Here is a 13,155-nt window from a genome sequence, read left to right on the forward strand (position 1 = left end):
GACAAAAAACTTGGAATTCTTAGACTAAATTTTCGTGGTCAATATTGTGAAGCCAAGCTGGTCTGAAATCAAAACGCAGCCACTGAATTGAGATTCCAATCGTTACACAGTCTTATACCTGGCACATAGTGGGGTACACAAGTATCTGATTATTCTCAGTGAGCTTTTATTTATGTTTTATAGTTCTTACATAATGAGGCTGGTAAATACTTTTATTAAATAATGCTGAGAGTGCTGACACCCTCTGACCACTGCCCAGCCTCAGGCAGTGTGCTCAGTGCCACGCACATCAGCTCGCACCCCGAGGTGGCTGCTCTCTCATTCACAGACGGAGTCCACGTCACAAACCTGCGAAGCAGAGGTGACGGGGTTCAGGCTCAGTCCCTCCCCTCTACGTAACAACACGGAACCTTCTTCAGGCATTTGTTATCATTTGGATGCAACACATCCCATGGATAAAACAGTGAAATTATTTACAACATACTTTACATCAGAGTGAGGAAGGAGTAAGGGTTACAGTGCACAGATGTGAAATCCAGCACAGCTTCTTCATCTGCGTTTTCACAAACTGTCTAAAGACTCCCTCATGCACGGATTTCAAAATATTTTTGCACCAGAATAAACTTATCTTTTAGTTCCAGTTTCCATGAACTTTTTGAAATACCTTCATAGTAGCAAAGAGGAGTAAGAATAAGAGACAGATTCTACCTGTGACCTCATCTTCCACTAATTCAATACAGAATACTACCGAATACCTTGTGGGCGGAACACTGCGCCTGGTACTGGAGACAGGCAGTGAATAAAACCCACGTGTACCAAACCCCCGATCTCACCGAGCTGATATGTGAGTGTGGGAAAGCAGTCAAAACAGATGAAGTCGGCAAAACATACAGCACATAGCAAAACGGAGAAAAACCATGCATGGAAAGAAAAACAGATTATAGTAGAATGATCTGATGCTATTTATTTTAAATTTCATACGTGTATGAAATATATAGAAATATATACAAGAGTGGGCTGGTGCTGCGGCTCAGTAGGCTAATCCTCTGCCTTGCGGCGCCGGCACCCCGGGTTCTAGTCCTGGTTGGGGTGCTGGATTCTGTCCCGGTTGCCCCTCTTCCAGGCCAGCTCTCTGCTGTGGCCCGGAGTGCAGTGGAGGATGGCCCAAGTGCTTGGGCCCTGCACCCCATGGGAGACCAGGAAAAGCTCCTGGCTCCTGCCATCGGATCAGTGCGGTGCACCAACTGCGGTGGCCACTGGAGGGTGAACCAACCGCAAGGGAGGACCTTTCTCTTTGTCTCTCTCTGTCCACTCTGCCTGTGAAAAAAAAAAAAAAAAAAAAAAAAACAAACACCAACCTGGTGTGAATTTCGGATTCCACTGCTCCTGTTCTACTTGGTTTTCTTGTATTCCTGAGAAGTCAGCTCCTGTGAGGTTCTCTTTAGCATCAAACCAGTTGTCACTTACTTCTTGGTAACGTCTGCAGTCTACGAAATTCAACACAATGGGCTGTGAGTCACACACGGTGTCTAAGTCACTGGAAAACACGGATGATTCAGGATGACGACAGCTAGTGTTTTTAAACTCATACGGTGAGTATTAGCAAAATAGGAGAACAAATGCCAAGATTCTCTGAAAGGAGATTTGTAGCCGTCCTTGAAAAGGAAGTTCTTTAAGCCGTAGTGATTTGCTTCCTTTAGACTTGCAACTTACTGAACACCTTACTTTTCAGTTACCGAGCTGCCCCTTACTAAGACAAGACATCACTGCCTTCACACACAGGACAACGGTCAGCAGCTGCAAGGGGACTACGAAGTGCTCAGCAGCTTTTCAAACAACGAGGGAGGGAGGCAGGCAGGGAGGGAGGGAGGGATGGAGGGACGGAGGGACGGAGGGAGGGGAAAGGAGAGAGGGAGGGAGGGAAGGAGGGGAAGGGAGGGAGGGAGGGACGGAGGGAGGGAAGGAGGGGAAGGGAGGGAGGGACGGACGGAGGGAGGGAGGGAAGGAGGGGAAGGGAGGAAGGGAGGGAGGGAGGGAGGGGAAAGGAAGGAGGGAGGCAGGGAGGGAGGGGAAGGGAGGGAGGGGGAGGGAAGGAGGGGAAGGGAGGGAGGGGAAGGGAAGGAGGGAGGGAGGGAGGGGAAGGGAGGGAGGGAGGGAGGGGAAAGGAAGGAGGGAGGGAGGGAGGGAGGAGCTGTTGTTAGGCTGGTGGCTGGCGCTGTGGTGCAGCAGGTAACGCTGCTGCCCGAGGTGCCAGCATCCCATGTGGGCGTCAGTTCACGTCCCGGCTGCTCCACTTCCCATCCAGCCCCCTGCTGTGGCCTGGGAAAGCAGCACAAGATGGCCCAAGTGCTTGGGCCTCTGCCACCCATGTGGGAGACTCGGCAGAAGCCCCCAGCTCCTGGCCCAGCCCCAGCCCCAGCACTGTGGTCATCTGGGGAGTGAACCAGTGGAAGGAGGATCTCCCTTTCTGTCTCTCCCTCTCACTGTGTACTTCTGACATTCAAACAAATAAATAATTTTTAAAGACAAAAGTGCTGTATCTTTTAATTTTGTTAATATTAATGACTTCTTTAGAATGACAGCATTTTTTCCTAGAGGGAAAAAGTAAAACTAAAAAATTGTACACAATTTACAGATCTAAGAAACTTTCCCTGTTGGACATGAATCAGAGCTACAAAGTCCATATTATTAATTGGGGCTATCAGCTGTATTAGATGACCTTAAAGATGTCAAATAGAACAAGAACGTATAAACAGTCCTAACCACAATAATGCTATTTAGCCAATTAAAATATTCAATTTTAGGGCTGGGCATTTGGTGCAGTGCTCCAGACACAACTGGGCTCCCGTCCTGGAGGGCCTGGGTTCAAGCCCTGTCTCTGCTTCACCCAGCTCCCTGCTCACGTGCACCCTGGGAGGCAGCGGTGACGACTCCGGTGGCTGTGTCCCTGCCACCCACATGGGAGACTCAGACCGGGTTCCGGGCTCCTGGCTTTGACCTGGCCCAGCCCGGGCTGTGGCAGCATTTGAGGAGTGAACCAGAGGATAGGAGATGTCTCTATCTCTGCTGTTCAAGTAACTGCAGTTTAAAAAATCATTTAATCCCCTCCTTCCTAAGGTGTATAAACATATTTATTCTGATTTGAGGAATTAACACCGGACATTTTAGACCTTACCTGCTTTGTGATAATTACACAATACTTTTTTATACTGACCTCTGTCATCAAGTTTCAGTTGACTGAAGTCTACATTTATGTCACCATTTTTCAAGCCATCTTTACTGGGTGATGTATCTTGTTTATGATGACTACTGTCAGGCAACAGAGACACCTGAGGATGAAGATAACAAACATGACAACAGCAGACAGGGACGAACTACTACTGCACCCTGCCCGTGCGGGAGCACTCCACCCGGGCGCCCTGCCCGTGTGGGAGCACTCCTGCTGCACCCTGCCCGTGTGGGAGCACTCCTGCTGCACCTTGCCCGTGTGGGAGCACTCCTCCTGGGCGCCCTGCCTGTGCGGGAGCACTCCTCCCGGGCGCCCTGCCCGTGTGGGAGCACTCCACCCGGGCACTCTCTGGCACTCACAGCAACTTGACGTCACAAGTGGGAAAACAGCCCTGACGTGACCTGTGACCGCTGCTCTGTGTCACGGTTACCAAGAGTCAGGAGTTGAGCCCGTCCATGTACGGTGGCTGTGTGCTAACACTACTGTGGCGCACACACACGGGATTTCAGAGATATGTACAAATATTTACCATATTAACCTTTCACATTTATACATTTAACTTAGTGTATGCTTACAGCTTTTCTGTTGGAAAATAAAGTTTCCCAGATGTGATAGTGAATTATCCTTTACACTTAAATGTACTTAAAAAGGATAATCATTTAAAGAAAAACACAAAGTAACTAACAAATTCTGAAGACAACACATGAATAGCTGAAATTCAGAAACACTACAGTAAACTGCACTGGATTTCATGTATAACCACTTAATAAGAGAAGTATTAAAATGTCACCCAAACTTAAAATACATATTGCCTTGTATATTCAAAACTAAATTATAAAAATTAAATTTATATAATATAATTTTAGAAAAGTTTGTTTTCCTCAGCTAAGTAAGTCACCCCACTGCTGTTACAATGAGAAAACATCCAGGAGAACAACATCTGTCGTTAAACACACAGTGCTTCAGTCCACTGTGTAAGAAATGAGGATGCAGCAATCTGAGTCTTTTAATTCTTCGTAGATAATTAGATGTTTAACCAGAGTCGACAATGGGAGACGCTCGTTTCAGCTGCACTGGCTGAACACGATGGTGCAGGGTGGGTGCCAGCAGGTAGGGCGCCACCTGCAGTGCTGGCATCTCGGGTCACGATGCCTGAGCGCCAGCCCCCTCTGCTTCTGATTAGCTGCCTGCTAGTGCACTCCCTGGGAGGCGCCGGTGATGAAACACGGGGTCCCTGCCACTCAGAGGAGGCCTGGACTAGGTTCTGGCTCCTGGCTCTGGTCAGGCTGTTGCAGGCACTTGGGGAGTGAAATAAGCAGATGGAAGGTCTGTCTCTCTGCCTTCCAAATAAATTGAATGAAAAATAAAAAATAAATTTAAAATGCTTATAATCTGTAAAAGCAAAATAAACCAAAAAAAAAAAAAATACATGAATGTGGCAACGTATCGTGATGTGCCCAGGACAGACCAGATCTATACCTGCTGCCACAGAAAATTTTTAACATTATTCTCTCTCTCTTTTATTTAAAGATTTATTTATTTATTTGAAAGTCAGAGTTGCAGAGAGAGAGGAGAGGCGGAGAGGCAGAGAGAGAGAGAGAGAGAGAGAGAGAGAAAGAGAGAGAGAGGGAGGGAGGGAGGGAGGGAGGGAAGTGTCTTCCATCTGATGGTTCATTCCCCAATTGGCCACAATGGCCAGAGCTGTGTTGATCCAAAGCCAGGAGCTTCTTCCGGGTCTCCCAGTGGGTGCAGGGGCCCAAGGACTTTCTTCCATCTTCCACTGCTTTCCCAGGCCATAGCAGAGAGTTGGATTGGAAGAGGAGCAGCCGGGACTTGAACCAGCGCCCACATGGGATGCCGGCACTTCAGGCCAGGGTGTTAACCTGCTGCACCACAGCGCCAGCCCCTAACATTATTCTCTTTCACACTCAAGTCTCCTAGTTCTGATGACAAATTACAAGGTCACCTGACTCAACACAGAACGCTAACATGTAGAACAGGACCTAGACCACCCCGCTCCCTCGACTCAGTCTATCCCTGCAGTGACAGTGACAGACAGTCCACACTACCCAGGCAGGGAAAGCGGGGCAAGGTCCTCAACATCACGTCTACTTCAGCTGTGAAACTGAGGTTACACTAACGAGCGTTAAAGCATCTCACTTGAGACGGCGTCTTTTTTAGGCCTGAAGACATGTCAACCTCACACGCACTCTGATTATCTAGTTCAGAATCTGCTCCTGAAAAACTAAGCAGATAAACATTCCATTAAGGCTTATTCATGTCTAAAAACAGGAAATTTAAAGTTAACTAAATGAATTAATTTTTAAGATCTAATACATTTTAAATTAAATTATAACTTACACATGTGGTTCTTCTTTCATTAACTGGAAAGAGAAAAAGAAAGCAAAATCTTTGTTTCAATGGTTTTCTGTCTGAATTAAGTAAAATTTTAATTCCTAGGACATACGTACGTACCCTGGAGGCGAAGGCAGAGAAGGTAGATAATAATTTCGACTCCATTGCCAGCGGCGGCAGCTCTTCCAGTGGAATCCCCTTATGTATTTTTTCTTTCAGACTCTCGTATCTAACTCTCAAGGCTCCCAAAACAGACAGTAGGGCTGATCCTAATTCCTTCTTAGCAGAATTACTTGACAGATTCCTGCTCAAAAGTTAAGTTTACAAAACGAAGTTATTTAGGCCCAAGCCATCCATTTGGCACTAACATTTTACTATTACACTTAGTTCTAATTCTACCAAATAATTAAGTTTTTAAAAATTTTAAACGATTAGTAAAAGAAAAATGAGCCATAGATGTATCTTTCTAGGGGAAATACAGGCAATTTTCTACAAGTCTTAGACAATGTCATAGAATGTCAGACAAAACCCTTTGGTTAACTTCATCCTTACTTGGAATTTATAAAGAAACTTCAAATCACACATTTTTTTACTGGACTCATCAGCCCAGACTTGTCCTCCTGCACTTTATGTGTCACTTTCTACAGCCCGTCACCTCAGGCCAGCTGGCAGACCCAGCTACACTCTACCCCTTACTATGCCTTTCTATAAAGAAAATTAGAGAAATTTCCCAGAATAAACTGGAAGCAGTGAGAACGTCTGGGAGCACACAGATGGAAGGTCAGTAAGCACCTGTTCAGCCCTTCTCTGTTTTCCGTCACAAGTCTGTAGAGATCACAACCGTGGCGCTGACACAGCTGGTAGCGAGCGCTCAGCAGGTGCAGCTCTGCGTCCCTGGCCCGCTGCAGCAGCCTCCGACAGCACACAGACGGCCCACCTCCTTCCGCGTCCGCAGCAGCCTGGAGCCCCCTGTAAGACGAAGACAGGATCAGCTAGGATTCCACACATTCTCCTGTAGTAACAACCTACCTGTAGAAACAGATCTACAGCTCCTTACGTTGCCCTGTCGCAGGACGGAGAGCTCTAGGAGCACACAGCTGCTGACAACAAGAACTCCGAAGCTCACAGCTAGGATGCTGCTTCTGAGTCGCTCTCAAACGCAGACATTCTCCTGCTCCACCCCCAAAAGGCCTGTAATTCAAGGCATAACTCCACTCACCCAGATCAGTGGGTTTTTCTCCAACCTAAATGAAGCTCTGGCCAAGAGTTTTTAAAAGTTAATGGCATTGTGAATGAAAACTGCTCTTTATTTTTTTTAAAGATTTATTCATTTATTTGAAAGTCAGAGTTACATAGAGAGAGGAGAGGCAGGGGGCGGGGGGGAGGTCTTCCATCCGCTGGCTCATTCCCCAGTTGGCTGCAGCAGCCAGGGCTGTGCCAGGAGCCAGAGATTCTCCCGGGTCTTCCAGGTGGGTGCAGGGGCCCACGCACTTGGGCCACCTGCTACTGCTTTCCCAGGCCATTAGCAGGGAGCTGGATCGAAGTGGAGCAGCTGGGACTTGAACCGGCGCCCATATGGGATGCTCGCACTGGAGGTGGTGGTTTTACCGCTACATCACAGCGCCATCCCCTGAAGACTGTTCTCAATTATATTATCATACATAATCCACATTTTCCTTAGCAATTAAAAGTCTTTAATATAAGCCAATATTTTGCTGCACTATCATACCAAAAAAGCTTATGTTTGCAGGTCTTCCCATAATGCCACTGCCACAGTTACAACTCTTGCACTTAATTTCATGCGGCTGGTATATCAGATCAAACTCATTACAAGAATGAAGGAGGAAGCAAACGACTCAGAGCGCAGAAGCAACCTGGCTGCCTACTCATTGCCCTGCTTTCTCTCTGCATCCTGGTTCTTCACTGTTGGTTACGAGGGTATGTAACAAATGCAAAGCAGACTACAGAATGAGTGAAAGTGCTCCAGGCAGTGGAGCTTCCTCTTCTTCACGTGCATTGTCAAAGGTACTGTTCTGTGTTCACCCACAGAGACAGATGAAAGGGGAAACTGAGCCAGCGTGGGCTGCAGCGGAGCAGCTGAGCCGCCCCGAGTTTCTGAAGGAGCTCCTGGCACGGAACGTCAGTGAGCAGAGCTTGAATAGCCTCTATTACTTCAGTATCATTTTATCTGCAAGCAAATGGCTGAAGTAGATGATTTCTTAAAATCTTGTTTAGAGGGACCGGTGCTGAGGCGCAGCGGAAAAGTGGCGGCGTGTGGCACCAGCATCCCACATGGGCTCTGGTTCTAGTCCCGGCTGCTCCTCTTCAGTGCAGCTCTCTGCTCTGGCCTGAGAAAGCAGCAGAAGATGGCCCAGTGCTTGGGCCCCTGCACCCACGTGGGAGACCTGGAAGAGGCTCCTGGCTCCTGGCTCCGGATCGGTCCAGGTCCAGCTGTTGTGGCCATTTGGGGAGTGAACCAGTGTTTGGAAGACCTTTCTCTCTGTCTCTCTCTCTCTCTAACTCTGCCTTTCAAATAAATAAAATAAATCATTAAAAAATCCCATTTAGCTGTGATTCTACTGGGTCATGGACGCCACACAGAAAGCAAATGCCATTCTGAGTTTTCCCTCGTACATCCGCAGTGTATATTGCTGACATACCTCTCAGGATGGTTCTTTAAGTCTGTGGTGTCAGATGTTTTTCTTAGTTCCTGAGAATCCTTAAAACAAGATTTAAAATTAAATTATGAATATATGACAAGCAATGCATGTTCTATCTGGTAAAATGTAAAACTCTGCCTCTGATGAACTTTGTGGCAACAGCCGCCACAAGAACAGAACCGGTGGCCACGGACCCACCCCCTCCTTCATCCAGCATCTCACCAAAGCCTCAATATAATTCCTCAAACCAAAATCATTACATTAGCATATGCTCTCTATTAAAGTCGAATAACACTGTATCATCAATCCTGCTAAGTTTACCTCGCTTAGCACATGTCCATCAGACGCTCCCGATGCTTCCGGCGCAGGCCCCCGCGCGTCCTCGCCGTCCGGCCAGTCTGTGTTGCAGGCCACACTCCTCTGTTTCTCACTCGCACTTCCGGCAGGCCGCCTTTTATTCATCATCGTTATCTCCGTGTTGGTTGACGCTGACACTACAGACGCTCTCGCGCTCGTAGCCCTGCTGGCTGTGAAACGAGCTCTGAAGTCAGCGCTGACGTCCACTGCCTGATGGACTCTGACGACACACCTTGCTGCACTTGTCGCGGACTCAGGGCGAGCGTCTGCCACACCATGGAAGCACGGCTGCTTCACGGTGCTGCCGCCAGCAACTGTCAGCAAGCCACCCGCTTTCAGTGCCTGATGATCTCTGACCGCCAGCCTTGGCGGCGGAACAGAAAAGCCCAAGGCCGGGTCTGGGGTGCTCTGGATACTTGGATACTGTGAGTATGCACAGGCAGAAACGCCTGAAGCATCCAGCCCCGGGCTCCAGGGGGCTGCACAGTCTCCACAGGGCTGCAGCAGTGCTGCCAAAGCTGTGTTCTTGGGCAGCGTGCTGGAATCTTCAAGGTGCTGTAGTGTTTTGTTCTCAGCAGTTGTGCTTCCACAAAAATCTTTACTTTCAGTAATTTGAGATTTCACCTTTTCAGTATAAATTTTAGCTTTTAATGCTTTCTGGGGAGTCATGAAGGCCCTGGGAGATGGAGACGCGTGGTTTCCCAGAGAACTGCTTCTTGGCACAGTGTCGTCCGGCGCCGTGTGGTACAACAAGCTGGCCCCTCGCTCCCCACTCCCCCCACGCTCCGGGTCCTGATGCTCCTTCCCCGCAACAGAACCCCGAGACCTGGAGACACGAGGTGACTCTGCTTCATCGTAAATGTCCCACGAATCCAGAGAGATAACAGAGCCACCTTCCCACCTGACACGGCTGTCTTCTAGACTGCTCGCACGTTTACCTTCACAGCCCGAATTTCCTAATTCAACCGCTTCCGGAGTGGACACACTCAACGTCTTGCTCCTGTCAGAGGGTAAGCAGCTACTTACGTACTCCTGCTCTTCCGCACTGTGATACTCCTGCTGCGAGTCCTCATCATTGTCGCGCTTCGGCGTGTCTGCAGCAGTTGCTTTACAGTCATCTTTTGGAATCTCACAGATTCTTTCTAAGCCTGCAGTCTTGTCACCTTGATGCTCCAACATATCAAAAAACATCTCTTCTTCTTTCTGCATTTCAGGATCTAATTGTAAACTTAAATGAACAAGACTTTCATTCTTTAGTTTTGACTCTGAAAAGTGTACAGAGTATGTTTCATTCAAATACCTACATTCAACGCTGTCTTCAAGCTCACTTGACTGAGAGTAAGTACTTGGCACATTAGTAACTTGACTCCCTGACAAAGACAGCTCCGCTAAACCTGTTTTGTCAACACTGCTGATTTCTCTGTCATTAGTTCTTTGCTCTAGCGCCGAGGAACCCCAGTCATCGCCAGGAAAAGTTGGTTTGACTTCATTACAGCCTCTGCAGGATGGTGATACATCTTCTTTCTTGGTATTAGACGGTCTATCTGATTTTAAAAAAGGAACAGGGTGTTAACAGTAGTAGCATTTTAGAATCTAAACACTAGAAAAGACTCAGACGTGAGCTGACCTACACTCAGCACAGGAGCACTTTTCACATTCTCCATAAAAGCTGGCCCGTACGGTGGCTGCTATCAACTGAACTGCGTTCCCCCAAAACTCCATGTGGAAGGCCTCACCCACAATGTGACGGTATCTGGAGGAAGCAATTAGATTTGATGAGGTCACAACTGTCTGGATAGGGTCAGTACTCAGTAAGTCACGAGACAGCCTGCTCCCTCTCTCTAGTGAGGGAGGACACAGAAAAAGACAGCCATCCACAAGGCGGGAGAGACCCCCCAGAACTTCCCCAGGCTGCCACTCTGAGCTCCGACTTCCAGTCTCGCCAGCTATGAGGAAAAAATCTCTGTTGTCCGAGCCACACATTCCGTAGGATTTTCTTGCAGCCGTCCAGCCCAAGATAGTAGCCAAGATTCTCCCTGGATTCTTCCAGTGACGATGAGTTTTCTACTGACTCCATTTGCAGAGGTCTAATCAGCAGCTTTTTTCTTATAAAAAACAAAGGGGAAGAGGACATAGGTGCCGCTCTCAAATGCTGCTGGCTTTCCTAAAGGTCAGACGTACACAGAAGTGTCACAAAGTACAAGAAAAGTCCTGGCAGAATTGTGCTGATGTACAGGTATGTTTGGGAAGCAGCAGCCTCAGAGAAAACATTTAACAAGTTTTTGAAACAGACAGATAAAAATATTTTAAACTAACAGTAGGCGTGAAGACAGCATTTTCAGGAAACTGTAAGCCAGCTTCTCTGGGTGAAAGAGCTCCCGGAAGTCAGAGGGGCTGTGAGCTGAGAGGACTTCACAGTGCGCTAGGAGCATGGCTCTTGCCCTGGAAGGGGGCCCAGTGCCTGGGACCGAGTCTCACGCAGCCCTGGCAACAGCAGAAGGAAGGCTTCGGGGAGGACAGTGAAGACCAGAGCGCAGGAGTGGAACTGAAGAAGCCGTAGGAACAGCTCCGCACGGAAGAGACGGGGCCGCCAACTGAAATGCTAGTGAGAGGACAAGAGCTCAAAAATATTTACTAAGACCAGAGCTGAAAGCAGTTTATGTCGCGATCCTGTACCCAGCTGTCAGGTGGCACCAGCATCCCAGAGTGCTGGTCAGAGACCTGGCTGCCCTGCTTCGGATCCAGCCTGCCTACTCCCAGCTGACCCCGAACCCCGGAATAGTTTTAGTACTGATTACATGCTATTTTTGTTATGAGGATTTTATTTGTTTATTTGAAAGGCAGAAATCACATATAGAGAGAATCTTCCACCTGCTGGTTCACTCCCCAAATGGCCACAGCTTGGAGCTTCTTTTTTTTTTAAAGATTTATTTTTTATTTATTTGAAAGACAGTCACAGAGAGAGGCAGAGAGAGAGAGAGAGGTGGGGAGGAAGGGAGGGAGGGGTCTTCCATCCGCTGGTTCACTCCTCAGATGGCCGCAATGGCCAGAGCTGTGCTGATCCGAAGCCAGGAGCTTCTGGATCTCCCACGTGGGTGCAGGGGCCCAAGAACCCGGGCCATCCTCTATGGCCTTCCCAGGCCACAGCAGAGCTAGATTGGAAGAGGAACAGCCAGGACTAGAGCCAGCGCCCATATGGGATGCCGGCGCTGCAGGCCAGGGCCCTAACCCACTGCGCCACAGCGCCGGCCCCTGGAGCCTCGTTAAGGTCTCCCACGTGGAGACGGCCACGCACTCAGGCCATCCCTACTGCTTCCCAGGCACATTAGTGCTGACTGAAGCAGAGCAGCCGGGACTGAACCAGCGCCGGCCCGTTGGGATGCTGGCACTGCAGGTGGGGGCCTAACCGGTTTCACCCTGAATACCTGCTATAGTTTTAAACTTTGCTGTTTTAGATGTGTCTCATGAACAATGCAGGGTGGGACTTTTGTTCTAATCTAAAATTATCTCTTAATGGTTTGGGCCGCGCGTATTCATCAGCATATAGTTCAGCAGCACTGCTCCCTGCGCTCTTGCTGTTCACAGACACGCACACGTGTCTGCCATGTGCATCCTGTTGGCCAGCAGACCAACCTGCCCGCTTTCCATGCAGGACTCGAAGGCATCCTGCGCCTGTTGGCAGCTGCTCACTTCCTCTTCCCCCAACTTCCCTTTCTCGGGCTGATCCTGCCGGGAGCACCCTCACCCATCCAGCCACTGGCGGAGGTGCCGGGAGCACCCTCGCCCATCCAGCCACTGGCGGAGGTGCCGGGAGCACCCTCGCCCATCCAGCCACTGGCGGAGGTTAAATTACACACGCTGCGCTCGGCACGGCACTAGGGGAAAGGCTTTGAAAGCAGCCACACTGGAGGGAGATGTCGGCAGCACCTCTTACACCTGCCCACCCAACGCCAGGGAGGCTGGCCGGGCCCTCACCTCTCTGGAGGGCTCCTCCGCTGCGGTGAGAGCCGTTACCGGAAGCCGTCTCCGTCACGGCAGGGGCCTGCATCATCCAAGGATATGGATTCTAAAAAGGAATAAACATTAAACTAATGGTATTTGGCATTAGATTTAAAAAATAACAGAAATATAAGAAGAATTTGACAAAATAGTTGTAGATACCTAACAACAGAGGGCTAATAAACAACAAAACTGATAGAACATTGAGTAACCCTTTTAAAAGCATGAATGACAGTTATACAAAGGATAAGGCAGTCTTTTTTTTTTTTTAAAGATTTGTTTTATTTATATGAAAGGGAGAGAGGGATGGAGGTGGCAGGGGAGGGGCGTGGATTGATTCCATCTACCATTCACTTTCCAAATGGCCACATTAGCCAGGGTTGAGCCAGGCCCTCCATCCACGTATCCCACATGAGTGGCAGGACTCCGGCACCTGGGCCACCTTCCGCTGTCTTCCCAGCACACCAGCAGGCAGCTGGGTCAGAAGCAGAGCAGCTGGGACTTGAACCAGAGCCCTGAGATGGGACGCTGGCACGGCAGATGGTGGCTTAAATC

At 48.8% G+C, this 13,155-nt stretch overlaps 1 protein-coding gene across 8 annotated transcripts in view; it reads right to left on the reverse strand.

Moving 5' to 3' along the window:
* Positions 1–13,155, reverse strand: part of RBM44 (RNA binding motif protein 44) — a 42,831-nt gene that overhangs the window by 17,991 nt on the left and 11,685 nt on the right. For 3 of the 8 annotated variants that reach the window (XM_089328837.1, XM_089328838.1, XM_051838258.3), the window contains exons 2-10: positions 12,577–12,667; positions 8,566–10,145; positions 8,245–8,303; positions 6,377–6,553; positions 5,705–5,888; positions 5,591–5,613; positions 5,390–5,474; positions 3,215–3,329; positions 1,359–1,487 (exon numbers count right to left, since the gene is read on the reverse strand). In XM_089328837.1, coding sequence (XP_089184963.1) covers positions 1,359–1,487; positions 3,215–3,329; positions 5,390–5,474; positions 5,591–5,613; positions 5,705–5,888; positions 6,377–6,553; positions 8,245–8,303; positions 8,566–10,145; positions 12,577–12,652 — 2,428 coding nt within the window. In that variant the 5' untranslated portion in view covers positions 12,653–12,667. Of the gene's footprint in view, positions 1–1,358; positions 1,488–3,214; positions 3,330–5,389; positions 5,475–5,590; positions 5,614–5,704; positions 5,889–6,376; positions 6,554–8,244; positions 8,304–8,565; positions 10,146–10,228; positions 10,355–12,576; positions 12,668–13,155 lie in introns of all 8 variants that reach the window. The other 5 variants (XM_089328835.1, XM_089328836.1, XM_089328840.1 and 2 more) reach the window with 3 other exon arrangements.

Source organism: Oryctolagus cuniculus, chromosome 3 (genome assembly GCF_051225735.1).
Source record: "Oryctolagus cuniculus isolate XC-2025 breed Fujian yellow rabbit chromosome 3, ASM5122573v1, whole genome shotgun sequence".
NCBI classification, from domain to species: domain Eukaryota; kingdom Metazoa; phylum Chordata; class Mammalia; order Lagomorpha; family Leporidae; genus Oryctolagus; species Oryctolagus cuniculus.